The sequence below is a fragment of the Zophobas morio genome, unplaced genomic scaffold, assembly GCF_036711695.1.
Source record: "Zophobas morio isolate AGI-343-1 ecotype UQ-CSIRO unplaced genomic scaffold, CSIRO_AGI_Zmor_V1 ptg000030l, whole genome shotgun sequence".
Classification (NCBI taxonomy): Eukaryota; Metazoa; Arthropoda; class Insecta; order Coleoptera; family Tenebrionidae; genus Zophobas; species Zophobas morio.
In genome coordinates, this window is record NW_026972135.1 from 12675057 (window position 1) to 12702995 (window position 27939).

At 34.9% G+C, this 27939-nt stretch overlaps 3 protein-coding genes across 4 annotated transcripts; all 3 read left to right on the plus strand.

The window, feature by feature from the left end:
• The first annotated feature begins 4406 nt into the window (after nt 1-4406).
• Nucleotides 4407-14204, plus strand: LOC135138698 (fatty acid synthase-like). The gene is made up of 18 exons (XM_064068678.1): nt 4407-4937; nt 5079-5282; nt 6764-7735; nt 7796-8218; nt 8268-8497; nt 8550-8910; nt 8957-9214; nt 9268-10273; nt 10327-10457; nt 10507-10663; nt 10711-11360; nt 11836-11991; nt 12040-12291; nt 12342-12495; nt 12544-12896; nt 12964-13270; nt 13326-13589; nt 13642-14204. Exons 1-18 carry the CDS (start codon nt 4456-4458, stop codon nt 13981-13983), a joined length of 6702 nt encoding a protein of 2233 aa, XP_063924748.1. The 5' UTR covers nt 4407-4455; the 3' UTR covers nt 13984-14204.
• Nucleotides 14205-19598: 5394 nt separating this feature from the next.
• On the plus strand, nt 19599-23502 carry LOC135138347 (fatty acid synthase-like). Of its 2 annotated transcripts, none has more exons than XM_064068302.1 (9): nt 19599-19841; nt 20031-20288; nt 20342-21347; nt 21401-21531; nt 21584-21740; nt 21787-22439; nt 22815-22970; nt 23019-23246; nt 23296-23502. In XM_064068302.1, exons 2-9 carry the CDS (start codon nt 20113-20115, stop codon nt 23495-23497), a joined length of 2709 nt encoding a protein of 902 aa, XP_063924372.1. In that variant the 5' UTR covers nt 19599-19841; nt 20031-20112; the 3' UTR covers nt 23498-23502. The 2 variants fall into 2 exon arrangements, with proteins under 2 accessions (XP_063924372.1, XP_063924373.1); XM_064068303.1 differs by having other exon boundaries at nt 21584-21737.
• LOC135138348 (fatty acid synthase-like) lies at nt 23502-23967 on the plus strand. Its single transcript, XM_064068304.1, has 2 exons — nt 23502-23804; nt 23855-23967. The coding sequence occupies exons 1-2, from the start codon at nt 23515-23517 to the stop codon at nt 23934-23936; spliced, it is 372 nt and encodes a 123-aa protein (XP_063924374.1). The 5' UTR covers nt 23502-23514; the 3' UTR covers nt 23937-23967.
• The last annotated feature ends 3972 nt before the right edge of the window (nt 23968-27939 follow it).

Genomic DNA, 27939 nt, shown 5'->3' on the forward strand with positions numbered 1-27939 from the left:
ACATGCATCGGTTAAATCCTGACATAAACGTTCAATTTTGTTAGCAAAAGACCTAACATCTTCATTTTGTTTTTGACGTGTACTTAATAATTCCAGCTGAATTTGAGCTATTGTTCTTGTTTCTAAAAACTGATTTTGAATTGCTGGTTTCAAAATTTCCCAGTTATCAAACTCGCCATATTTAACAATTTCATAAGCTAATCCTGATAATTTTGTTTTTACAACACTTAGGAAACTATCTTTTTCTGCACGCGTCGTTGCTGTATTATTATATACAACTTAGAAATTTATGCAACTCTCGACGTTCGCCACTAAATTCGGGAATCATTTTTAACGCTATCTCGATTTGAAAAGGCATGATTTCGTCAAATAAATACTTCAAGTCTACAAGAAATTGATCATTCATAAAAAATTCGAACTTACAATGTATAGCGATAGAAGAATCCTGTGATTTGATGTGTTAACGCAATATACACGCACTTTGCTCTGCTTTTTTTCACACACTCACTCACTACAATCCAACGACGTAGAATTTCTTGATTTCCTTCCGGGACTAGATTCGAAAATGTGTATCACAACCACCAACGCTCTCTTCTGAGGACCAGAGACCACAAACTCTCCTTGGAAGACCAAAGACCACTCGCTTTCTTTGAAGGACCAGAGACTTACTTACGCAATCTCTTCAGGACCAGAGACTTCAAGCACTCTCTTCAAGAAACGGAGACTTAAGGCAATCTTTTCAAGAAACGGAGACTTAAGGCAATCTCTTCAAGAACCTCTTTCTTCAACGAAAACCCCACACACCAGACACCACTTTTATGTTGTGAAGGGGTTGTGACTTAGACACATATATTTCGATTTCCCGTTTATTTCACTGCCCACATAACAAAACTTACAAGACAACTTTATACATGGCCATAATCACATGGCAACTTCTTCTCTACCTTACACACACTCTCTCCCTTGTCTCTTCGTTGACTCCTCTATTTATCACTTCCTCGTAACGAGGGCAACTGACCATATTCTTACAAAATACAGAGGAGTCAGCGATTACAAAACATTTGGACAAGCAACCTAATTTAATATAGCTAACAAAACTATGGCGAAATGAAATTATAATGCAACAATAATGCAACAATAACCTACTTTACTTTACAACAACATGGTGCTCGCTGATGTAGGAGAATTTTTAACCATAATTACTTCTGGTCATTTGGATTTGGCATCAATAAGAATTAGAAAATAATGGTTGTAAAATGGGCCTGCATAATCCATGTGTACAATTTGCCAATTCTTTTCTGGACGTTACAAAATAGTAACTATCGTGTTTCTGAGTGAATTAATAGTGATATAGCCCATATATACAATTTACTGTAAATACGGTATTACGTGCATTTCAGACACAAAGCAAGTTCAAAATGATAATAGCAACTTTACACATTTACTATAGGTGCTAATATAAAATGACTGTATAAGTTTCTAGAAAGTTTTCTCTATTAGATGTGGTAAGTATTGCCAGTGGCGACCAACAGCTTATGATAAAATTTTTAGTAAGCATTTTGTTGGAAACCACGTAAGCAATCAGTCTCACAGTCCACAATTTTTCAAAAAGTAAGTTTCAAGTTTATTTTGATTTCCATAACAATTATGGCAGCAACTTTAAAACAAAAACGTAGTATGTTTTCCCTTTTTAAGAAGAGATATATCGTTTTTCAAACAAATGGTTTAGGAGAGAAAAACCTTCAGAAGAAAGTCAAAAATTGATTTTGATATTAACCTATCCTCCCCAACACCTCAGACTTATGATTTTGCTTGCCAAAAATAAACATTGAAGGCTTTTCAGACTCTAGTGGTTTTGTATTACATTTTCTGCCGTTTCGTTAAATAATGTCGCTGTGGTACTTTTAGGTTGGTTGAAAATGGGAGATCACTTTTTCGGACTCTAGTGGTCATGACTTGTGAGAAATCATCAAAACAGAAGTCGCCCGAAGGGCTGGATTACAACAAAAATGCACAAGAAAGTTAAAGGAGTTGTTGTAACCAATATCTAACTTAATTTTTTTTAACTCACAGCCTGTAAATAGGAAAATGCCTTCTTTTAGGATTATAAGTGGAAGTTAATATGATGCACGTGGAATTTCAAGTACAAGGTCAATATAAGTCAACACAAAGTCCGCGGTTGTACTCGGTTGCGGCAAGGTGGAAGGGGCGAAACGAATTTATAAACTGTTATTTAAAAATACACTTTTTGCGCTTGACGTTATTTGCAAATAACTAACTTCTGTATTTTTCCGTTCTTTATTCTAGTAACATAATTTTAAAGCAAAATAAGTTTCTATTGTATTTAAATGATAAAAACGTTGCAAGGGAAGTTAATGGAGTTGTGACGAATATTTAATTTCATGTATATTTAACGTTTCGCAGCTTGAAACGTAGGAACATGTCTTCGTTTAGGATTATTAGTCTAACGCAATTCTAATAGTACATTCTAGCGACCCTCTATATATTTCTATACTGCCGCGCAAGGTTAAACAGCTTCATTTTTAAACATTTTGTGATAAAACTAACCTCAAGTTTCACATTTTGTCTACTATTGTGACAAAATCAACTACGGCAAAGTCGTTTAATAGTGGTCGCAGTACTAACACCAAACGTCAGAATTAGCGGTACAGATCGTACAGATTAAAGGCATCAGCGGATCGGTCACACCAACTCAAAATTACAAGTTACTAAAAATTCCCAAGTAATACCAACCTCATTTTGACGTCACATGGGGCCATATATCTAACAGTACTATATTGCTAACTGGCCTCAAAAGAGTTCGAAAACATAACGGCAGAGCAATATATCGGACCTCTCTGTCTCTCTGTGGTACTAAACAGTACTGCGCACACTCGTACTTGCTTGATTTGTAGTCGATAGCGTGATTGGATGCGTTTTGACATTTCGTACTTTCGTTTCTATTTTGTGTACATGCGCACAGACCCTCGGTACTCTTATAGACAGAAAACAACATCTTCTTTCTTTCTCTGTCCATGAACACCGTTTCTATGTTACTTCTGAAGAGTTAGCAATATAGTAGTATTAGATATATGCATGGGGCTGACACCTCTCCTCCCCCGTAAGCGATTTTACCCACATACTCGTTTATGTGGTAACCTGTTCTCTATTAACTAACCTTGAACTACGGCTTTTGGTGACTTAACTGATCGGATGACACTGATGCCGTTAATCGTTTAGTGAAAAACAAGAAATATAAAAACCCTGTGTACTTCAAGTGAAATTATCAAATATCTTACACCTTGTGTATTAGCGCGCAACAAGATAATTTTTCTCGAATGTTCACAATGAATATTCGGAATAATGTTGATTATTCAGTACCTATATGAATGAATTTATATGAAATCACCTTGAAATATTAAGGAAGTTCAAGCAGCGAACCAATGCGTCTGCACATTCTTACAACACCGCACGAAGTAATATTCAGTTACTTTGTTACTGTAGAATTTTTTGTAATTTGTTAACTGTACTTAAAATGTTCGTCTTGAGTTAGATTATAATTTCATACAAAAGCCTTAAGTTTTCACAAACTGGTGTAATTCGGAAACACTTGTTTGTTTTTTCTTTTACTTTGTATTGCAGATTTCAGTTAATATGTGTCGATACACGGTTTCTATAAATAATTATAGAGTCGAAGTATGACATCAACACGTGCCGCCTCTCAGTTTGGAACTTATCAAATGCCCAAAGGCGCACGACAAATGCCACACAACATTTTGTTTAAGGCGCGTGTTCACTCGCCTTTTAATTTCAAAAATGTTCTGTAATTTATAAGTTAATGCGTAATCTGTATTTATGTACAGTTAGTTGCATATTAAGTAAATCATAAATACCTGTTTTTAGTGGTTTTAGGTTGGAAATTTTTATTTAGAAATTGCAAATGAAAAAATTCATAAATTAATTATATAAACCACGGGAGAGAAGACTTTTCGAGCCCTCGCTTTCTAATAATTCAGCTCGGGTCGGAAAATTGTCTTTTTTGCCTTGATATATAATTACTATTACGCTATCGGTGGTAGAGGAATTATATTTAATTTATTTTAATTTTAATTGGGTTCAAGTATCGAATAAACTGAGACAATAGAATTGACCCACTTAAAAAAATTGAATTCATTGGGGCGCTACGCACCCTTATGGTTGAAACATTTTTTGCTTGGCTAACTTCAATTAATTAATTAATGCAAATCAGCAAGTAAATAATTCAAGTACTTGTTGTTTCATATTGTTCTACGCAGGTATAAATTCCATTGTGTCATAAACCATAATGTGTTTAAATTCCATATCACTTCCGTTATGCACTTTATAAATATAGACATTTCACATATTTTTACATACATCAAGTCGTATTCCGCGAGATAAGTTACATGTTTGTGTCGCTTTATTTTTAAGTGGAAAATGAAATCTAATGAACCTAGAGACAATGAATCAAGGGATCTTAATTTTCAATATGGTCGTTGGTTATCATCTCCACCACCGGGTGAAGAAGTGGTAATATCCGGGATATCTGGTCGTTTTCCAGAATCGCAAAATATTTATGAATTTCGTGATAATCTATTTAACAAAAAGCAGATGGTTACGGAAAACGAAAAAAGATGGAAAGCTGGTCTTGCTAATATACCGAAAAGGAGTGGTCACATTGACAATATTAACAAATTTGATGCTGGGTATTTTGGACTACATTACCGTCAAGGCAATGTTATGGACCCTGCTGTGAGAGTTGTTTTGGAAACGGCTACTGAAGCTATTATGGATGCTGGAATAAACCCATCAGAGCTAAAAGGAAGTAAGACTGGGGTATTTTTGGGCCTTTCTTGGTCGGACGCTGAAAATCCGATTCTAACAAATCTAAAGGAACCACAGAGGTTTGGCGTGACCGGGTAAGCAAATGTTATAAGTAAACTTCAAAACTGAAAAAGTAAAGTTAAGTCAAAGTAAAATCAACATTTGCAACAATGAATTAAAAAATATAAATTAATAAAAACATTTTTATTAATTGTAATAATGTATATTACTTTAAGGTGTCTTAGATCGATATGTGCTCGTCGTCTTAGTTATCACCTGAAACTAAAAGGACCGTCATTCACAATTGACACTGCTTGTAGCAGTTCTGGAAATGCTCTTCATTCAGCATTTTTAGCAATGAGAAACGGTGATTGCGAAAATGCTATAGTTGGTGGCTGTAACTTAACTCTTCATCCTGGATCTACAATGCAGTTTTATGGGTACGTACGAATAAGATCATTTTTTTACCACACTTTTCTTAAGAAATTATTTATTAAGAGAATGAGATATGTATAAAACACAGTTTCAGCTCAGACAGCCAAAGGTGAACGCTAGAATAATTAAAAAATTAGACTATAACCAATACATGTCAGCATATCCTATCAGAACGTTCGTGATTTCAGTTCTAAAACTCACACGTGGTTTTTTTAACTGTTCTGACATATCTTTTAATACATGTACAGGGTTTCTATAAATGATTATAGGGTCGTAGTAAATGCCCAAGGACGCATGAAACAGACCACACGCATTTGTATAACTGGTTGCCTAAGTCCTTGTTTTCTTTTTAAAAAATAAAACAAATTTATTGCAGTTAAACATCACAGTAAAAGTGTTCACAATTTTGTTCAAGGCACATATTCACTCTCTTTTTAATTTCAAAAATGTTTTGTAATCCTTTCGTCAATGCCCATTGTTCAGTGTCATGTTGCAACAGAAACTCCTGACTGCTGAGGAAATTTTGCAAAAATGTTTGCGGATTATGCTCAAGTCGTCTTAAATCAGCAACAACTTCCTCAGATATTGAAGGTCTTCCACGTGATTTCTCTTTCTTGGCACTTCCAGTTCGAACAAATCATGGTATTTGGCCAGATATTCTTGCTTACAAGCGGTTACAGAATACAGGAACTCTTCGTTTACGAAGTTCCATTGCGATAACATGAAATGTCTTGTCCAACAGAATAAACCATTTTCAGTCTTCGGTTCCTAGCACAAAAACAAAATTTTCTGTTTTGTTGTTTTGGTCTTGGGTCAACGAGAATTACTTTTGAACTGCTTGAAACACGTTAAAATAATAAAAACGACGACTTTAAATGATAGGTTACAAATGATATTAATGACAAGTGAGAACTGTCATAGAGGCATAATTTCCGCGAAGCAGGATTTTTGAAACTACTACCTTAGAATTATTTATCAAAGCCCTCTATATATACACCCTGATTTCGAAATGTGTGCAATAAAAAAATGGGGAAGTAAGATTTATTTAAGTGACACTCTTTAAATTTCGTAGAAAAGCTGATTAAATTATTGCTGACATATCTACCCAGATGAATACAAATCACATTTTCTAAACTCAAAATTTTTGCGGCATGGTGCGAGAGAATTTCTGTCAAAACAACTTCCGTCCAAATTTTTTAATTTAGTTTACTACTGTTAATTGCTGTTCTGTAACTGGGAAACTGACAATAAAGCGTACTGTTACTATTCATTCTTCGGATTGATAAAGTGTTAAACTTGTGTTATCTCTTACCCTTTTTGGAAGTAAGTTAGATATTACTGCATTAAAAAAAATGTATGCCTTTTATACATTCTGAATGATAGTTTGGAAGAGTGTTACATACAAATGAATCACACGAGAAAATTATTCGTAACAATATTTTTACCTGATCTATTACTATAGTACTATTACCTCAATATATTTTAGCTCGTCGCTGTTGAGTTATGACGGCGTATGTAAAATCTTCGATGAGGAAGCTAACGGCTACGTTCGAAGCGAGGCCTGCATTTGCCTCTTCCTTCAAAAGTCTAAAACCGCGAAACGAATTTACGCACAAATTATTAACGTGAAAGGAAATTGCGACGGTTTTACAGACGAAGGGATAACGTATCCTTCGTCGCAAATGCAAGAAGAGCTTTTGGCTGAAATATATCACGAAAGTAACATTAGTTTTTCAAAACTGAGATACTTCGAAGCACATTGCACTGGCACTAAAGCTGGTGATCCTGAAGAAGTGAACGCTATAGACGGTGCTCTGGCGAAAAAATGCGAACAACAGCTTCTCATAGGCTCAGTAAAATCAAACATGGGTCATACAGAACCCGCATCGGGTCTCTGTTCAGTCATAAAAGTACTTATCGCAATGGAAACCGGCTTTATACCACCTAATATTAACTTGAAAAGACTTCGAAAAGGGCTGGAAGGGATTGAACAAAAGCGAATGAAAGTTGTGACAGAAGCTACTGAGCTTTTAGGAGAGGACACAATTGTAGGTGTTAATAACTTTGGTTTCGGGGGTAGCAACACTCATGTTATCTTGCAAAGGTTTAAAAAACGCAAAATCAATGGTGGAATGCCAAAAGATGATGTTCCTAGATTAATTTGTGTCAGTGGTCGCACTGAAGAAGCAGTTTTGACTATTTTAAACGACGTTAGCAGCAATGTTTTGGATACAGAATATGTTGGTCTCCTCCATGAATTATATAAGAAGAATATTCCAAATCACTTATGTCGAGGATATGCAATAGTTTCCAAAACTGGTGTTCTATCTACGTCTTCAAAACGTTTGCCTTTTAAGCCACCACGCTTGCATATATTTTTTGGAAAATTTGTCAAAAATTTTAAATTACTAGGATCTTATATACTGCAATTTTTAGCTTTCAGAGACGTCGTAACAAGGTAAGTGTAGATATCTTTAGAGGTTGTTAACTAAGACACTGTTTACATTTTTGTTTCAAGACTTAATAAAATCCTGGTGGCCAATAACGCAAAAACACTTGAAGAAATGTTAGATTCGAAAACAAAAACAGATGAAAATGTTTTAGGTTCAATGTGTTTGCAATTAATTGTAGTGGATATTTTCAAAGAATTAGAATTGTTTCCTACTAGTGTTTCCGGTGATGCATTTGGCACAATTGTTTGTTCTTATTGCAATAAAATTATTCAACTGGAAGAGGCAGTATTAGACGCGATAAAACTTAGTAATCTAAAATTTGACTCGAACATGAATTTCCCAACACTGCAAAACTTAATTTATTCTAAAAATTATAATAATGTACCTAGAAGCACGATAACATTAAATATTTCCGACCTACCTACCACAGATGAAGATAACTTACTAGTCAGAAACGGTAATGTGAATTTCCTGGATGTAATAGGAAGGTAAAATTTCGAAACACTGATACGTGGATACCATATAGAGGATTTGTAGATTATATGTTGAAGGTTATCTTCCTCAACTTCAAAAAATATTCCCTCAAGTGGAATTCCCTGTAAGTAGAAGCACCTCCATGATTGCACCCTTTATTCAATGGGATCACAAAAAATCCTGGCAGACATACGAATTTAAAGGATTTACATCAACTGAAAACGAACAGATGGAGTACAATATTTCATACTTATACGAAGAATATCAGTTTATGAAAGGTCACGTTATCGACGGTAAGTTTAGATAAAACTTATTTTCTTAATTTAAAAAAAAAATAAATTCCAGGACGCAATCTTTTCCCCGCTACTGAATATTTAAAACTGGCTTGGCAAACCTTTGCCGACTCTCGAAATCAAACAACTGATTCTTTGCCTGTACAATTCGAAAACTGTAGGTTTATAAGGGCTGCTACAATGCCTAACACTGGTTACATAAAACTTCTCGTAATGCTGCAAAGAGGTACGGGGAATTTTGAAATTCTCGAAAAAGATTCTTTGCTGGTTAGTGGGCGTATCACCACTTGTTCGAGTTCAGATCGGCAACAAATAAGTCTTTCGTCTGGTGCTACTTTGGGAGACGATAAATTGAAGACGTTGCAACAAGATGAAATTTATCGAGAATTTCACTTACGGGGTTATAATTACAGGTCAGTGGTTTTTAGTAAAACACAGATTTTTGAAATTCTTTTGTAGCGGTTTGTTCAAAGCTATAAAAACATATAATGTGGATGCTTCTTTGGGTTTAATCAAGTGGGACGATAACTGGGGTACCTTTATGGATAATATGCTTCAACTTCAAATCCTTCAAACAGATACGAGACTGCTTTACGTTCCCGTTGGTATTAAGAAGCTTATCATTGATCCCATTAAACATAAACAAATAGTCGAAAGACAAAATGGACAAGAGTGTTTTCTGTCTGCATATATTAACAAAGACTCTAATATTATTGAGTAAATAAGGTAATCAGTAATATACAGTTAAGGTAAAGTGTTAATTTATTTAGATCTGGTGGAGTTGAAATACATGGACTTCACGTTAAGTCCATCTTTAGGAAAAGAGCAAGATTGGAGCCAGTTTTGGAAAAACACGTTTTCGTTCCAAATAGTACGAGTTTAGACTTGGAACAAGCTGTGAGAATCAATACACAAATTATCTTAGAAAATAGTTTAGAGTATCGTTTTAAAGCTGTGGAAATTGTTGACGAATTTACTGATATCAATTCTGAACATATCTTGTGTTTAGTCAATAAAGCCTTAGAAGATGTTGCGCTAGTCACTCCCGATCTTACCGTTTCGACAAAAGCATCAAACTCTGATATACCTGGCATAAAATTCGAAATGGTTACTTTAACACCAGAAAGTGACATACTTTTGTACGTTGGCAGCAAAATTTTACAACAGTCACATACTTTAAAACAGTTTTTCATACCTCTTAGCAAAAACGGATTTATCTTAACACGGGAGGAGATAAACTTTAGACTAGAAAAAGATAAAGATGACGTAGAAATTCTCACAGACTATAAGACACCGAACGAAAGAATTATTTTGTTGAGAAGAAAACAGGAAGCTGTTAAGCCCAAACACGTTGAAATATCTTCGAGTAATTTTGATTGGATAACGGAACTCCAAAACGCGTTAAATTTCGAAAACAGTGTTATAGCTTATGGAACAAATCGAGAACCTGAAGGACTATTGGGTTTGATAAATTGCATCAGGCGAGAACCGAAAGGAAACCTACTTAAGTGTTTCTTAATAATGGACGATGCTCCGGAGTTTGATCCCCAACATTCATTTTATGCTAAACAAGTCAGTAAAAACATGGCTGTTAATATTTATAGGAATGGATCGTGGGGAACTTACAGACATCTCCGCCTGGAAGAAAGAGCCAAGGTTTACAGCGAACACTCGTACGCGTATTTCAAAAATAGAGGAGATATATCGAGTTTTGAATGGTTGGAAGGACCTTTAAAGAAAGACGTGCCGCTCGAAAAAGGACGAATTCTGGCTTTGGTAAGTTACACCGCGACATATAATCGATGTACAAAATTGACTCTATTCTCTAGTCTTATTATTCGTCAGTTAACTTTAAAGATATAATGGCTGCATCTGGTCGTGTAAATCTTGAAGTGTTTTCAACCCATCGAATTGTGCAAGAACTGTTGGTAGGATTTGAATTTTCAGGAAAGGATTTAAGGTTGGATTGTTTTCGCCTTTACATAACATGTTATCCAGTAGATTTTTAGAGGCCGTCGGATAGCTGGAATGACTGACAATCAAGGGATTTCCTCTCACGTTATTGTTGATCCTTACTTGGTGTGGCAAGTACCCGAATCTTGGACTCTCGAAGATGCAGCCACAGTTCCTGTTGTATACTCTACTGTTATATATGCCCTTTTAATGGTACGTTGGTAGATATAATACCTCAAAGATAATATTTTGTCTTACAGGTTGGAAATATGCAACCAGGTTGTTCAATTCTTATTCACTCTGCAACTGGTGGTATTGGATTGGCCACTTTGAACATTTGCTTACACTATAAATGCGAAATTTACGTAACAGTTGGAACTCAAGAAAAACGAGCCTACTTAAAAAAGCATTACCCTCAAATTCCAGACAGCCACATAGGAAACTCAAGAGACACTTCATTTGAGCAAATGATCAAAAGAGAAACTAAAGGTAGAGGAGTTGATTTTGTTCTGAATTCTTTGAGTGAGGATAAGCTGCAAGCTTCAGTTAAATGTTTAGCACGAAAGGGGCAGTTCTTGGAAATAGGCAAATACGATTTGGCCAATGATAGTTCTTTAAACCTCTTGTTTATTGAGAAAGACGCCTGTTATCATGGGATAGTAGTAGATAAACTTTTTGATCAAGTGCCCGAAATGAAGTGTAAAGTGGTAAACTGTCTACTGGAGGGAATTAAGGCCGGTTTTGTAAAACCTCTACCTAGGATTTTGTTTAATGCATCTGAAGTGGAAGATTCGTATAGATATATGATGACAGGTAAACATATTGGGAGGATTTTGATTAAACTTCGGAGTGAAGAAGGTAATAGAAACACTGACGTTGTCGATGAACTACAAATCAGTTCGAATCCACGGTAAGTTATCAGTTATCAGTAAAAATGGCAGAATTATGGAGTTTATGTGATCGTTATTAACGAATAATGCCAACGGTGCTCACACTTTTCTGCTACTAGTTGCGTTTCAAATCGATTGTGTACAACAAGGACAATTGCTCCTTTTGTATCGTACAGTTAGCCACTTGGAAGCTAATCGCCCCGACTGGAGGTTCAAGCGAACCTCTGTAGTGCCGGTTTTTTCCTCATTCTGTCCGTTCCGAGCTCTGGCAATGCCACTGCTTCATACCAAGTGTTATTAATCAACGTTTGTACCTTCTCACTAATCCGTCAAATCAAGCGTCAGAAACTGTGTTGTATCAATTGCTTTGCACAATACCTGGGGTTACTCACATTTGCTTATTCTTGTTGTTTTAAACCTTCCTAGTGTGAGAATCTTTGTGGTAGTGACAGTTAGTTTTAAGTATTGAATCATGAATACCACTTTTGATTGAAGGTTCAATTGTGACGTGCGTTACACATACGTCGTTATTGGTGGCCTAGGCGGAATTGGTTTAGAACTAAGTGACTGGTTAGTTCTAAGGGGTGCCAGAAAGTTAGTACTGTCTTCAAGGTCGGGACTTCAAAGTGGATACCATCAACAAAGGATAAAGTAAAAAATATGGTTCTAATAGATTGTGGTTTTAATTAGTTATTTCAGCATATGGCAATCTTACGGTGTCCAAGTTAAAGTTTGTACTAATGACGTGACAACTGAACAAAAATGTGAAGATTTAATTAAAGAGGCGAACGGATTGGGACAAATCGATGCCATTTTTAACTTGGGTGTTGTTCTTCAAGATGCACTATTCGAAGACCAGACGAAAGAAAAATTTCTAATTTCATTGATACCAAAAGCTAGAGCTACGGTAAATTTGGACAAAGTTAGTAGAAAATTATGTCCAAAATTAAGGTGGCCTCTCAACGTCATCACTTCAAATGATTTTATACGACAAATTTTAGATATTTTGTTGTGTTTTCTTCAGTTTCTTGTGGTCGCGGTAATGCGGGTCAGAGCAACTATGGAATGGCAAACTCTATTATGGAGAGAATATGTGAGAATCGAAAACGAGACGGGTTGCCTGCTGTAGCAATCCAGTGGGGAGCAATCGGTGATGTAACTACAAACTTTTTAAAATTTCTTTAAATTACACTTATTTTAAAGGTCGGTTTGGTAGCGAAAATGCAGAAAGAGAATAAAGAGTTAGTGATTGGGGGTACTCTACAACAAAAAATTTCAAGTTGTCTTGAAGTGTTAGATGTGTTGTTAAAACATGATTATCCGGTTGTTTCTAGTATGGTTGTTGCCGAAAAACACAACAAGGGCGACATTCTTAGTGCAGTAGATGCGGTTGCTCATGTTTTAGGAATACAAGACATGAAAACTATAAGCCAATATACGACTTTCGCAGAACTTGGTATGGATTCCATGGTTGGTACAGAAGTTATTCAACTCCTGGAAAAAGATTTTGAAATCTACGTAACGTCTAAAGATGTCCGAAGTTTAACATTTGCAAAGTAATATTGTTAATACGTGAAATATCCAGTCGCACATCTATGTTAAAACGTAATTATGTTGTTTCAGATTGACTGAAATGGAGGGAGAAAAGCTGAACAAAAATGATGATTCTACAAAAACACAGAAAGGGACCAACTCTCTCATTCTGTATATGCCTGATAAGGAAACTAGTCCTTTACCTACCGTTAAATTAGCAAGCCAAGTAGAATCATATGAAAAAGTTCCAGTAGTGTTTGTGTTACCAGGCGTCGAGGGAATCTTCACACCGTTAGAAGATTTGGCGCGTTCCTTGAAAGCTCGTGTCATAGGAATACAATATAGTTACAAATATCCCGAAAACAGTATTCAAGAAATTGTAGAAAATGCAATTTCGGTTTGTTTTAAATTCGTAATTGTTACGGTTGTTACAAAATTAAATCAATTTTTAGCACATTGAAAGTCACTTAACCAAAAATCTTCCATTTTTCGTCATCGGTTATTCATTTGGAGCAGCAGTTGGATTTGAACTTATTAGTTTATTGGAAAAGCGAGGTCATTTCGGCACAGTTATTCTGCTAGATGGGTCGCCAACATACTCAAGATCTGTTGTAAAAAAAATTGTCGGGAGTGACGACAATGTGGAATTTCAATTGGCAATTTTGAACAGAGTTTTTAGTACCGTAATTCCCTTCGACGTACTTTCAAAACATCAGGTAAATATTAGTACTCTTTTGTTGTTATCAGTTGTTACTATTTGTCTTTTAGGAGGAATTGTTAAAGGCCAAAGATTTTGATCAAAAAATGGATGTAGTTCTAGCTCTGATACCTTTAGAAACACCTAACAAAGAGAAGATAGAGAAACAAGCACTTGTTACACTATATAAACGTTTAAGAGCCATGATTAATTACACATTTAGAAATAATAAAGTCAAATCATTAGTCCACTTATTCAAGGCCAAATATCCCGTGGTTGAGGACGACCATGACTATCAATTATCAAAAATGTGTGAAAATGTAGGACAAGTGGTTACGATAGATGGCGATCATGTAACGATTTTAAATAATCTGGAGCTTGTTAAATGTGTGAATAACATTGTAACTTCGTAGATACACTATTCATTTGTTACTTTGTTATACAAATTTAATTTAGAAATTAAAGGCTATGGCATCGGTTGTTGTTTATTTTAAGTCGTCTGCTGTTAAACGTTTATCCATTATCTAGTGAGTAATCTACGTGTAATAAAAGTCTCCACTATGTATTGGAACGCATTGTCATACAGCCAAATAGGAGCAAAAAGTAGACTAATAAAATAAATAATTTTTGAGTATATCATTTTTGGATATTATGTGTCCATCAGATTCAATGTTTTCACCTTAATGAATCCTCGGTGCATCACGCCCTCTATAAGCAATCCTAAAAATATGAAGACAATGATCAATCGTAAGTATATATAAATTCATCACATTTTGCACATTTTAGATTTATTTGGCAAAGTTTTGAGCTGACGTCGTCCATGTTTTGGGGAGGGATAAGAACATATATTTTTATTAAAAGTTTACCATGCTTACGATAACTTTAAAACACCTGCAACATCTGTTGCTACTGTTTGTGAGTTTGATTGCATCGATTTGATAGACTCTAAATATTGATATGAATTTTAAAGTCCCTAATTTTCCAGTAAATGTGAAGTATACGGTATACAATTTTAAGAAGGCAAAGTTTACGGCGTTGTATAACGCCCTTTTAGAAATAGCTTGGTCAAGCTTACAGAATTTCACATATGTCAATGATGCTTGTTCTCATTTTTATTCAGTCTTGTACTCGTTGTTTGATGAATATGTTCCTATTTTTAAGACCCAAAAGTCTTCTCGAAAATATCCAAGCGGGTACAGCATTGAAATAGTTAAGAATATTAAGTTAAAGCATAAATACCTACAGCAATTCAAAAAAGCAGGTAACGTAGAGCAGCTGAATAAATGTAAACGCTTGCGTAATTAAATAAAGTCTCAAGTATTTCTTGCATACAAGTTATATCTTGACACAGCCCAGGTTAAGTTAAAAACTGATCCTAAATATTTTTGGAAATATGTCAGTGACAAAAAAAATGTAACAAGAATTCCAGCTGTTATGTACTATGACAATAATATTTACTCTACCCCAGAATCAATAGTTAACTGATTTGCTACATATTTTAGTAGTGTTTTTGGTACTAGCAATAATTCGACGGATCATATTGACACAGCTTCCTTTCTTAAGGCTAATTAATATAACGAATATTTCTGAATATGATATTAAAAATCCCATAAAAAAGATTGAAAAATAAATTAACCGCTGGTGACGATCAGATACCTAGTTTTTTTGTTAAAGATTGTTCTTCTTTGCTTGTTCAATCACTGAAGATATTATTTAATTTTTCTCTTTCGACTTCTACCTTTTCAGAGGTATGGAAAATAGCACGTGTGTGTCCTGTCCTAAAAGGTGGCGATGCATCTTTATTTGCTATTTATAGACTCATTTCTGTGCTCTCTAATCTTTCTAAAGTATTCGAAATGACTCTTTACTCACATATATATACTTCTTGTCGTCTTCATATCTCTAGTTTTCAACACGGATTCATGGAGCAACGTTCTACTCACTATAATCTTACTTGTTTTACAGAATATATTGCTGATGTCCTTGATGATCAGGGACAAGTGGACGTTATTTATACGGATTTTTCGAAGGCCTTCGACAAAATTGATCACACTACTATTTTAAATAAACTTGTTTTATTTGGATTTAACTGTCCCTTAGTGATTTGTTTTAAATCTTACTTAAACAGTAGATCTCAATATGTGACCTATAATGGATTCAAATCGCGATCCTACATATCGACATCGGGTGTTCCTCAGGGCTCCCACCTAGGTCCGTTATTATTCTTACTTTTTATCATTGATATTGTTAATATAACTGATTGTAGGAAGCTCTTATTTGCTGACGATTTAAAAATATTCACTACGATCTATACACAGGAGGATTGTCGTCATATGCAGAACAATGTCAATGAAATACATGCTTGGTGTGAGGTAAATAAACTCCCTTTTAACTATTCTAAATGCAAAATAATGTCATATTCAAAGAAAATAGATCCCATATTATTTGCGTACAGCTATAACTTTCTTCCACTTAATAGAACTTCAACAATAAAAGATCTTGGTATAACTTTTGATAACCAACTTAATTTTAACGATCATGTAAGTAGTATGATAAATGTGCCAATTAAGTGTTTGGAATTTATAATCAGGAACACCAGTACTTTTAAAAATCCATTAGTATTAAAAACTCTGTATTACTCTTACGTTATATATATATATAATTATTTTTTTGTGTAGCTGATAGAAACGACAGGTTGGCCCCTGAATTGTAGATCGAGGGCTTTCCAAATCGAGCTCATGGTACCCTCAAGCCTCAAACTCACGATCGTGGCCGTGATAGGACTGCAAGCTGAAGAACAAATTTTGGAACGCGTCGAAGAATAGCCCGACATCAACACTCGCCGACTTGCAGCTGAAGTTGAAGTTTCACTGTTTGTAGTGCATCGTACGTTAAAAAAATCACTTCAAACCTCTAGATAGGTCATTAAACTGCATGTTATTGTATTGAATTGAATGACTCGTTGCAGACTACAGTGTATTCAAATTAATTTTGGCTTCCGCTGCACAACTAATAAATATGTGGACATTTCATTAAAAAAATAATCGATTCTTTTTCTTCAGTCTGTGTTATAATTTAATTTGTCTACATTTTTACAGTTAGATTTTTAACATTCTTGATTTTGTAAACAAATTTGAAAAAAATGGTTTTATCTGATAATATAGAAAAGGAGTTGCTTAACCCGAATTATGAATATGGCCGTTGGCTCTCTTCTCCACTACCTGGCGAAGAAGTGGTCATATCAGGCATATCCGGGCGTTTTCCAGAATCGGAAAATGTTTACGAGTTTCGCGACAACCTATTTAACAAAAAGGACATGGTTACTGAGAACGAGAAACGATGGAAACTTAATCGTCCCGATATTCCGAACAGAAGCGGCAAGATTAATATTATTAATAAATTTGATGCTGGATACTTTGGACTACATTATCGTCAAGCTGATATTATGGATCCCGCTTTGAGGATTTTAATGGAAACGGTTACTGAAGCTGTCATGGATGGTGGAATAAACCCTGTGGAACTAAAAGGAAGCAAAACCGGTGTGTTCGTTAGTGTTGGCTGGTCATACATGGAAAACCCTGCATTTGTCAATGTGACGGAGCCGCAGAAGTTTGCAATTACTGGGTATGAAAATTTCATTAGCAACCAAGTTTAGATAGATTTGGAAATATCATTACGTCTAAAAAAGAGGTGTTATCATTTGAAAGACAACTTCAGTTTCCTTAAAATTCCTGGAACGTAATTAAGTAAATTTAATTTTTTTAAAACTCCAAGTAGAACGGACAGGACTTTAGGAGCAAGAAGCAATAAGTACTTAGGTTTTATTACTATATAATACATGTATCTATTTATTTCAGTTGTCTTCATTCGATATATGCTCATCGTCTCAGCTACATCCTGAAATTAAAGGGACCATCATTTACAATCGACAGTGCTTCTAGCAGTTCTGGGAATGCTCTTCATTCAGCATTTAAATCCATAAGAAGTGGTGAATGCGAAAATGCGATCGTGGCTTCTTGTAATTTAACATTACATCTTGGAACGACAATTCAGTGTTTTCGGTATAGTTATCAACATAAGATAATATTCCTCTATATATATATACCAATCATATTTAGCTTGGGAGTCTTAAGCCATGATGGAGTTCCTAAAATATTCGATCAGGATGCCAACGGCTACGTCAGTGGCGAAGCATGTGGATGCCTTTTTCTTCAAAAATGTAAAAATGCCAAAAGGATTTACTCAAAAATTATTAATGTGAAAGTGAACACCGATGGTTTTAAAAAGAAGGGAATGACATTTCCGTCTTCACGAATGCAAGAAAAGCTCATGGCTGAATTGTACAATGAAAGTAACATTAATCCTTCAAGATTGTCCTATGTCGAAACACATGGCACTGGTACTCAAGCTGGTGATCCTCAAGAAATGAAAGCTATAGACAGAGCTTTGGCGAAAAAATGTGAAAAACAGCTCCTCGTGGGGTCAGTAAAATCAAACATTGGTCATACAGAGTTGGCATCCGGTATTTGTTCAATTATCAAAGTACTAATTGCTATGGAAACCGGATTCATACCACCTAGTATCAATTTGAAAAGAATTCGAACAGGACTGGAAGGATTTGAACAAAAGAGAATGAAAGTTGTGACAGAAACTACTGAGCTTCTAGATCATGAAGCAATTGTAGGAGTTAATAACTTTGGGTTCGGAGGAAACAACTGTCACATGATACTACAAAGGTTCAAAAAACACAAACTTGATGGTGGACTGCCAAAAGATGATATCCCTAGATTAATATGTGTCAGTGGTCGCACTCAGGAAGCAGTTTTGAAAATTTTAAACCACGTTAGTAACAAGAGCTTGGATGAAGAATATGTCGGTCTTCTCCACCAGTTATATAAAATGAATATTCCAAACCATTTGTATCGTGGGTATGCGGTAGTTTCAAAACACGGTGTTGATTCGATGTCATCAAAACTACTACCTCTTCAAAAACCAAAGTTGTATGTATTTTTTGGACAATTTGTCAAGAATTTTCGTATACTGGCTATTCATTTGAGGAAATTTTCAATTTTCAACAAAATCGACACAAAGTAAGTTGATTTTATCTGTGGGTTTCTATTTGAAAGATGTTTTTCTTGAGGAAAGGATTAATCAAATTTTGGTGGTGAACAAAGTAAAAACGCTTGGGGAAATTTTAGAAAGTAAATTAAAAGGAAATGAAGACACACTGGGCTCAATGTGCTTGCAGTTAATATTAATTGATATTATTAAAAAGTTGGAGGTGTTTCCTGTTGGTGTTTTCGGTGACACTTTTGGTAAAATAGTTGCTGCTTACTATTACAACGTTATCCAACTGGAAGAAGCCGTGTTAGCAGCGATCAAACTTAGTAAAATAAATTGTGACCCTAATTTGGACATCCATTTAAAAAATTTAGTTGATTCAAAACACAGTAAAGATTTTACTAGACTACCAAAAGGAACAATAATACTAAATATATCCGATTTTCCGATTAATGGAGAAGATAACTTACTAGTAGAAGAGGGAAGAATCAACTTACTAAGTCTATTAGGAAGGTAAAAATTTAACATTAACATAGATTAAAAACCACACAATGAATTTATAGATTATATACAGAAGGCTACCTTCCACAAGTTCACAAACTGTACCCTCCAATAGAATTTCCTGTAAGTAGAAGCACCTCCATGATTTCGCCCTTTCTTCAATGGAACCATGAAAAATCGTGGAATACATTCATGTTTACTGAATTTGCATCATCACATGCCCACCAAAAAGAGTACAACATTTCATACTTACACGAAGAACACCAGTTTATAAAAGGCCACGTTATTAACGGTAAGAAATTTGAACCAACAATAAAATATACATTAAAGATAAAATAAATAACTTAGGATGCAATATCTTCCCTTTTACTGAGTGTTTAAAACTAGTCTGGGAAACACTTGCACAGAGTCGAAAATTAGTGGCCTCTGATATTCTTGTGTTGTTTGAAAATTGTAAATTTATCAGAACTACGACAGTACCGGAAAGTGGTGACGTAAAATTGCTCATATCGATTCAACGAGGCACAGGCAATTTTGAAGTTCTTGAAAAAAATTCTCTGTTAGTCAGTGGACGTATACAGGTTTGTCCAAATGCAAGTCAACGTCAAATTGACCTACCACATCTTACTTCGTTCAGTGACGATAAATTAGAAATTCTGGAACAAGAGCAAATATATCGAGAACTTTGCCAAAGAGGTTATAATTACAGGTAAATTGGATATAAATTAACACTCAGAAATGTTCAGTACTTAAAATAGTACTTCAAGTACACATGAGAAGTTTATTGAATTAATGAATTAATAATATTTGAATTACATTTGGTAAACTTTAGGGAATACTTGAAGCAGTACTCGACACATCAAATATTTTGAGCAGCTCATAATAACCGCTTTTTCAGCGGTTTTTTCAAAGCCATTAAACGATGCAATTTTGACATTTCTGTCGGTCTGGTCAAGTGGGAAAACAACTGGGGTACTTTTATGGATAATATGTTTCAACTGAAAATTCTCAGTTCCGACACAAGATTACTTTACGTTCCTGCTGGCATTAAGAAAATTATAATGGATCCTTTGAAACATATACATATTGCGAAAAACCAGGATGGAGAAGAATGTATTTTACATGTTTATCTGAACCAGGAGTCTAACATGATCAAGTAAATAAGTTATTGTCCAAAATTACAATTAAATAAACTTCTGTCTTGTTCAGGTCTGGCGGAATTGAAATACACGGACTACAATTCAGATCCATTCTCAAGAAAAAACTAGAGTTGGAACAAGTTCTAGAAAAACACGTATACGTCCCCAATAATTCGTTTCTAGAATTAGAAGAAGCTGTGAGAGTCAACACTCAGATTATTCTAGAAAATAATTTAGACGACAACTTTAAAGCCGTGGAAATCATAAATGAACAAACGAATAGAGATACTGAACCTGTCCTAGTCTTCGTGAAAAAAGCCCTGAAATATTTTCCACTAGTGGACTCTGATCTTACCATTTCGTCAACAGTATCCCCAAACAAAACACCAGGCATAAAATTTGAGACGGTTAACTTAACACCACAGAGTAATATACTTTTGTACATTGGTAGTAAACTTTTACAACAACCAAACACTTTAAAACAACTTTTCACACCGCTTACCCAAAACGGATTTATCTTAACACGGGAAAATGTTGATGTAAAAGTACAAAACGCTACTAATGACATAGAAATTCTCACTGACTACACAACCCCAAATGAAAGAATCATACTATTGCGGAAAAAGGACGACATTTTTGTGCCCAGATTTATTGAAGTATCCTCGAACAATTTTGAGTGGCTATCCGAATTACAAAAATCTTTAAATCTTCAACAAAATATTATAACATTTGCATCAAATCGAGATCCTGAAGGAATATTGGGTTTAATAAATTGCATCAGAAAAGAAACAAATGGGAGTTCAGTGAGGTGCTTCTTTATGATAGATGATGCTCAAGAATTTGATCCCCAACACCCATTCTATAGTAAACAAATCAGTAAAAACTTGGCTGTTAATATTTATAAGGATAAATCGTGGGGAACATATCGAAATCTTCTATTGGAAGAAAGACCGAAGATTAAATGCGAACATTCTTACGCACATTTTAAAACTGGTGGCGGCATTTCAAGTTTTGAATGGATAGAGGGACCTTTACTTGAAGAAGTACCAATGAAACAAGAGCAACTTTTGATTTCAGTAAGTTACATAATATACACATGTTCAGTGGAAATGGCAATAACTGTTTGCAGACATTTTATTCGTCAGTAAACTTTAAAGATGTTTTGGCAGCTTCTGGGCGTGCAAATCTAGAAATATTGCAAACTCATTCACTTGACCAAAATCTATTAGTAGGATTTGAATTTTCAGGAAAAGATTCAAGGTGGTATTATTTATTGCAAAAGATTAAAGTTACAAATTTACTTTATTTACAGTGGCCGCAGGATAGCTGGAATGACTAACAATCAAGGAATTTCAGCTTCTGTCACTTTGGATTCTTCTTTAGCTTGGAAAGTTCCTGACGCTTGGACGCTTGAAGATGCGGCGACAGTTCCCGTTGTGTATTCGGCTGTAATTTATGCTGTTTTGGTGGTACGTATATAAACAAATTTCAACTCTCTAATAATTTTTTGTCTAGGTTGGCGATATGAAACCGGGTTCTTCAGTTCTTATTCACTCCGCCACTGGTGGTTTTGGACTAGCTGCCTTGAACATTTGTCTTTATTATAAATGCGACGTTTATGTAACCGTTGGCACTCACGAAAAAAGAGCCTATTTAAGAGAAAATTATCCACAAATTCCAGACAATCATATTGGAAATTCACGAAACACCTCATTCGAACAAATGATCAATAGACAAACCAGGAGTAGAGGCGTTGAATACATTTTGAACACTTTAAGCGAGGATAAACGGCCAGCTTCGATTAGGTGTTTAGCACAAGGAGGACAGCTAATGGAATTTGGGACGTACGATTTGGCGAATGACAGTGCTTTTAACATTTTATTAATGAAAAAAAATGCCACCTATCATGGGATCTCGTTAGACGTTGTGTTTAGAAATTTTAATGAAATGAGGACTAAAGTGGTTAAACGTTTAATAGATGGAATTGAAGCAGGTTTCGTGAAACCACTGCCTAGGGTTGTATTCAATGCTGCTGAAATTGAAAAATCCTTCAGATACATGATGGCAGGTAAACACATTGGCAAAATTTTGATCAAGCTGAGGAATGAGGAAGAGGACAAGGTTCACATTAACCAAATAAATAAACTGGAAATTATGTCAAATCCAGGGTAAGTTAGCATCTGAAAGAATGCTCAGTACGGAAGATTATGAGAAAAGTCCATTTTGTATTTTTTCTTATAAAGCACCTTCCCTGTTGGGTAAAGTAAGCTTAAGTATGGTTCATATCATAATTTTGCACTATTCGTGTAAATATAATTCCGTACCTCTTGTTTTTAAATAGGATAAAACAAAATATTACTACTTTATACAACTATCGGGCCAATTTCAAGTTGGTTTGCAATTAATTGCAAGCTGCATTGCTATGGTAACCTCGCAAAAATATAATGGTTTGTATTAAGAGTTCTACGAGATCACCATAGCAACGGCGCTTGCAATTAATTGCAAACCAACTTGAAATTGGCCCGTAAATCTATTTTTTTAAGAATCCATTTTAACCACCGTTACACTTACGTCATTATTGGAGGGCTAGGCAGCGTCGGTTTAGAATTAAGTGATTGGTTGGTTCTGAGAGGTGCCAGAAAACTAGTACTAAATTCTAGATCTGGAATTCAAAATGGTTACCATCAGCGCAGAATAAAGTAAAATAATTTGCCTTTTAAAAGAAAAACTTTAGATCACAATTTCAGTATTTGGTTAACATACGGTGTTGAAGTTAAAATTTCCACGAAATACACAACCACTGAGCAAGGATGTGAAGATCTAATTAAAGAAGCAAGTAAGCTTGGACCTATAGATGCTATTTTTAATCTAGATGGACTGTTTGAAAATCAAACGAAAGAAAATTTATATGCTTCGTTAGCTCGCAACACACTATATTTGGATCGCGTAACTAAAAAATTGTGTCCCAAATTGAGGTTAACTTTTAACTTAGAGGTTCCGATTGATTATGGTGATATATTTTAGGTATTTTGTCATATTTTCGTCAGAATCCTGTCGACGTGATAATCCAGGTGAGATCAACAACAATATGGCAAACTTTATTATGGAAAGGATCTGTGAGAGTCGAAAACGGGAAGGACTACCAGCCGTAGCTATCCAATGGACGACAAACGGTGAAGTAGTTAAAAATTTATTAAAAGATTTCTTGAAATTGCGAATGTATTAAAGGTTGCTTTGGAAGCGATGTCAATTTCAAGCCGTCTTGAGATGTTAGACGTGCTGCTGAAATGTAACTATCCAGTTGTTTCTAGTACCGTGATTGCCGAAAAAGACTACAAGGTTGAGACCATTAGTGCAGTTAAAGCGGTTGCTCATATTTTAGGAATTAAGGACATGAAAACCATAAGTCAATTTACAACATTTCCAGAACTCGGTATGGATTCGATGGTGGGAACCGAGATTATTAAACTTTTAGAGAAAGATTTTCAAATCTTCGTAACTTCTAATGATGTGAGGAATCTAACCTTTGCGAAGTAATTAATACAGTATTAATACAATACCATGATTTATGTCTTAATTTTAGACTGGTTGAAATGGAAGAAAAAAATGTAAATAAAGTTAAAGAATCAGCTGAACAGAAGCCAGAAGATATTGGGTCTAAATAAAGAAGTCCCAAGCGAGTTAGTTAGTTAATTTTTCAGGCAGATATCTTACTTATGAGTGTCATATTTAGTTGCATTTTTGTAGTTAACAATATGAGATTCTTTCATATTGGTTTGTTTTTATTGCTTCCTTAAGATCTAACCAAACACAGGAATGTTTAGACTCAAACCATCATGGTGGAGCTTAAAATCTTCAAAAAAAATCGTAGATCGTAAATTGCATAACATTTTTTGGAAACTGTAAGAAAAGCAATAAATTTGTGAATAGTATACGAGACGGAAACGAGAGACCTATGTTTTCTTACTCTATGTGTCATGACATGTCAAAACACGAGACTAGTCATTCGTATGACAATACTACTTTCTTACCTTACGCAGTAAATACATACAGGGTGCCGCATCCAAGTCTGGATATAGGGAATTAACATGGGAATTGGTTTTTATTTTATGATATCTCCCCAGATGACTTTAAAGCTATTAATGAGTAATGTCTTTGTGGAGGTTGAAGAGGGCTATCGGCCAGTATTTTTTTCAAATCGTTGCATCGCGCTCATTCACTGTAAAAAGGTTTTAAAAATCGTATTTTGAAATTCGCGCTCGATCCGATTTGTCGCGAAATGTTCTGTCGCACTGTCGAAGTTCGGCGATCGCGTCTTTGGAATAACCATGCAAAATCCAAATGTCGAAATGAAATTAGAAATGTTTCTCAGAAATCAACGAACAACTCAAACTGGATTATTTTATCCAGTGTGATGATTATTGTAGGACAAATTAAACGGAATAAATGCACAAATTGATCCATTCATTCGTCATAGTGCGCGACCCTTAAACGAGCCATCTCGGAACTACACGCAGACCGTATCCAAAAAGCCCGAGATGAAGACTTCGAGCAGCTGGTCTTCCTCAAAACCCCATCGGCAGCATTTTGACATGTACTGGGAGCCGTCGAGCTAGGAATGTACGGTCGTGGACAGTGAATTTCGTCCACCCAATTTCTTTGACAGAAAAAAACTCTAAACTAGCCCTTAGATCTTTCTAACCTTTTTTTGTCATTTTGACATAAAGGTGCAATGACATGATGTCCTAGAAGCCCCAGTCATACACTGACAGTTGTACGCCATTGATAACGATAGTCATGGACCACCTGAGGGTTGTGTAATGCTTAAATTTGATCGTTCTGACGATTAGGTATAACTTCCCTTAAGACCAAATGAACATTCGTCAGTAAAACAAATGTGCCTCAAAAACTCTTCATCAGCCTAGATTCTCTCAAGCGTTTCTTCGTAAAACTCCATAAGTGAGAAGTAGTCCTCAGGCTTCAATTTTTTGTCATTATGCTTTTTGAAACTCTTCTATCCCATCTCTTTAAGATCTCTAGAAAACGTTGTGTCCACCTGATTTTATTTACTTTTTATCACCTTTGAAAATAGATGTAACTTTGTTTTGTGAAATGTTATTTTTATTTTTGTTGTTGTTAACAAAATAAACAAATAAAACAGTAATACAAAAGTTTCTGAATCCCAAAACACATTCGTAATAGAGAAAAATACTTTAAAATGTTGATGAATCAATATTCTACATTTCTCTCTCAAAAATTTCTTGTAACGAACATGCTTCCAGGTGGCAAAATTCCATCCCTGCTTAACGAATGTAAAATCAATTGACTTCCAATCTTTAGTGATTCGAAAAAAAAAGTGTGAAATTTACCCCAATTAACTACTAAATAAATTAATCGTTGAAGAACAAGCAGGCCCTCGCTTTTTCATCTAATCGCAGTAGAACATAGCATAACCTAATAAAATATTTTGTGCAGGTTGTGCATTTATTCCGTTTAAATTGACTTACAATAATCATCACACTGGATAAAATAATTCAGCTTGAGTTGTTCGTTGATTTCTGAGAATAATTTCTAACTTCACTTTGACATTTGGATTTTGCACGGTTATTTCAAAGACGCGATCGCCGAACTTCGACAGTGCGACGGAACATTTCGCGACAAATCGGATCCGGCGCGAATTTCAAAATACGATTTTTAAAACCTTTTTACAGTGAATGAGCGCGATGCAACGATTTGAAAAAAATACTGGTCGATAGCCCTCTTCGACCTCCAGAAAGGCATCACTCAACAATAGCTTTAAAGTGATCTGGGGAGACATTATAAAATAAAAACCAATTCCCATGTTAATTCCCTAGACTTGGATGCGGCACCCTGTATAAGTGAACACGTAATTATGTTGCTGCAGACCATGTATGAAATATAAAAATACAGAAATGTGCAGCATGGAGGTTAATGGAAATAACTTGCATAAATTGAAATATCTTTCCACAATTTAAATTTAAAAATTTGTTTGTGTTTTTGCACAGCTCTACCAAATTAATTGGCTATTGTATTTAAATGATACAAAAGTTCAAAATAAAGTCTTTGACGAAAATATAATTTCATGCGTTTTCGACGTTACTTGCATTAAAACGTCGTCCCCCTTTTTTCTCTGTGTTTGTCTGATCCTCTGTCTATCAACTGTTGTATATGTCAATGAACGATTTTATTAGTCAAAGGTTACTGACAATTTTTCGATGTATTTTCAGACTATAGTATAGACTAGAGACCCTAGATATACTTTCGAAAAGAGTTGTGACACGAAACGTCAAAATTAATGGTAAATTTTATTTTACTATGCTGGCTACAGATGCTTTTTTTGAGTCATGTTTTGACAATTTGTAATTGTCATTTAGTACATAGACGTGGAAGAGAATAGTCGTCGTCTGTTGTGTACGAAACTGTAGAAATACAGAAGCAAATGGTTTCTCATTGTTTAAATGCCCCGAAAACAAGATATTACTGAACAAATGGAGAGAACAGATGCTATATCCATCTTGAAAAATTGGCAAAAGGGTTTACATCTGCGAGGTTGTTGTCCAAAAGTGTATTTTCCATCTAATCCTTGGTCAACAGGTTCACTTCAAAAAAGAGAATTTTATATTTCAAGTGAATGCAAAATATGTGAGAACGCAATTCCAACAATTTATAATGTGGCTGAATTTACGTCAAAAAAAATGTTATTGATGAAGTTCAGCAGACTATTTTCGAAAAAGACAACTTCATCAAAAAAACTGCAAATGAAAAAAAGGTTACAACTTCCGGGGTGCGGAAAAAGAAATTAATGTTTTGAAAGCAAAAATTTCTAGTTTAGAAGGGCAAGTGGTAAATTACAAAAATAAAGACGATGCTTAAAACAAAACTATAAAAGGGTTTTTCAACAAAAACCAAATTCAAAATTTAAGTGTGAAATGTAAACTACCAAAACGCTGGAACAATAAAACAATACGCTGGAACAATAAAACAATAGAAGAAGCCATTAAAACAAAATTTGTCTGTGGAACGTCATTACATAACTATATCTTTTGAATATAAATTTTCCGTTACCTTCAAGTAGAAACCTATGCCGTAAAATTCAGCACATACCGTTTTTACCAGGAATTTTACATGGAATTTTTACCTATTTAACAATCAAAATTCAAAATTTTAATGATTAAGAAAGAGATTATTGTTTATTTTTAGGCGAAACAGCAACCAATCCAGGTAAAGAATACTGTCGACGTTCCTCATTACTTTTGGGAAACAACATTAACAAATTTAAATGAAGTCGCTACCCATGTTTTGTTTTTTATGTTAGGAGGCGTAAGCTTACGATGAAAGTAAATCGTATGTTATCATTTTACTGGGAATTCCACACACGGAGACACATTATCTAGAATTGCAAAAGAAATTAGAATCAAAAGTACAAAAATGCAGTTCCAAAATTCAATAGTTTACCCAAATGACGAAAGTAGGAATGTTTATTTTTTATTTTCCAAAGTATATCTAGGGACACTAGTATAGACTATAACCGTCCACCAAATTGTGTTCATCTATACCAGAAGCATGATCAGTTTGTTTTGGAGAAACATTTGTTTAGTCTATGGCTCTGGGTGATCTCGTCTAAACTTCTTTATTTAACCTAAGAAA

Excerpts from the sequence above, each read along its gene's own strand:
- LOC135138348 (XM_064068304.1), top strand. The coding sequence starts at position 23,515 with ATGTCAATTTCAAGCCGTCTTGAGATGTTAGACGTGCTGCTGAAATGT. Across the intron at positions 23,805-23,854 it reads AGGAATCTAACCTTTGCGAA|ACTGGTTGAAATGGAAGAAA; the intron begins GTAATTAATACA and ends TCTTAATTTTAG.
- LOC135138698 (XM_064068678.1), top strand. The coding sequence starts at position 4,456 with ATGAAATCTAATGAACCTAGAGACAATGAATCAAGGGATCTTAATTTT. Across the intron at positions 5,283-6,763 it reads TCTACAATGCAGTTTTATGG|CTCGTCGCTGTTGAGTTATG; the intron begins GTACGTACGAAT and ends AATATATTTTAG. Across the intron at positions 13,590-13,641 it reads ACGTACTTTCAAAACATCAG|GAGGAATTGTTAAAGGCCAA; the intron begins GTAAATATTAGT and ends TTTGTCTTTTAG.
- LOC135138347 (XM_064068302.1), top strand. The coding sequence starts at position 20,113 with ATGGATAATATGTTTCAACTGAAAATTCTCAGTTCCGACACAAGATTA. Across the intron at positions 21,348-21,400 it reads AAGAGCAACTTTTGATTTCA|ACATTTTATTCGTCAGTAAA; the intron begins GTAAGTTACATA and ends AACTGTTTGCAG. Across the intron at positions 23,247-23,295 it reads AAATTGTGTCCCAAATTGAG|GTATTTTGTCATATTTTCGT; the intron begins GTTAACTTTTAA and ends GATATATTTTAG.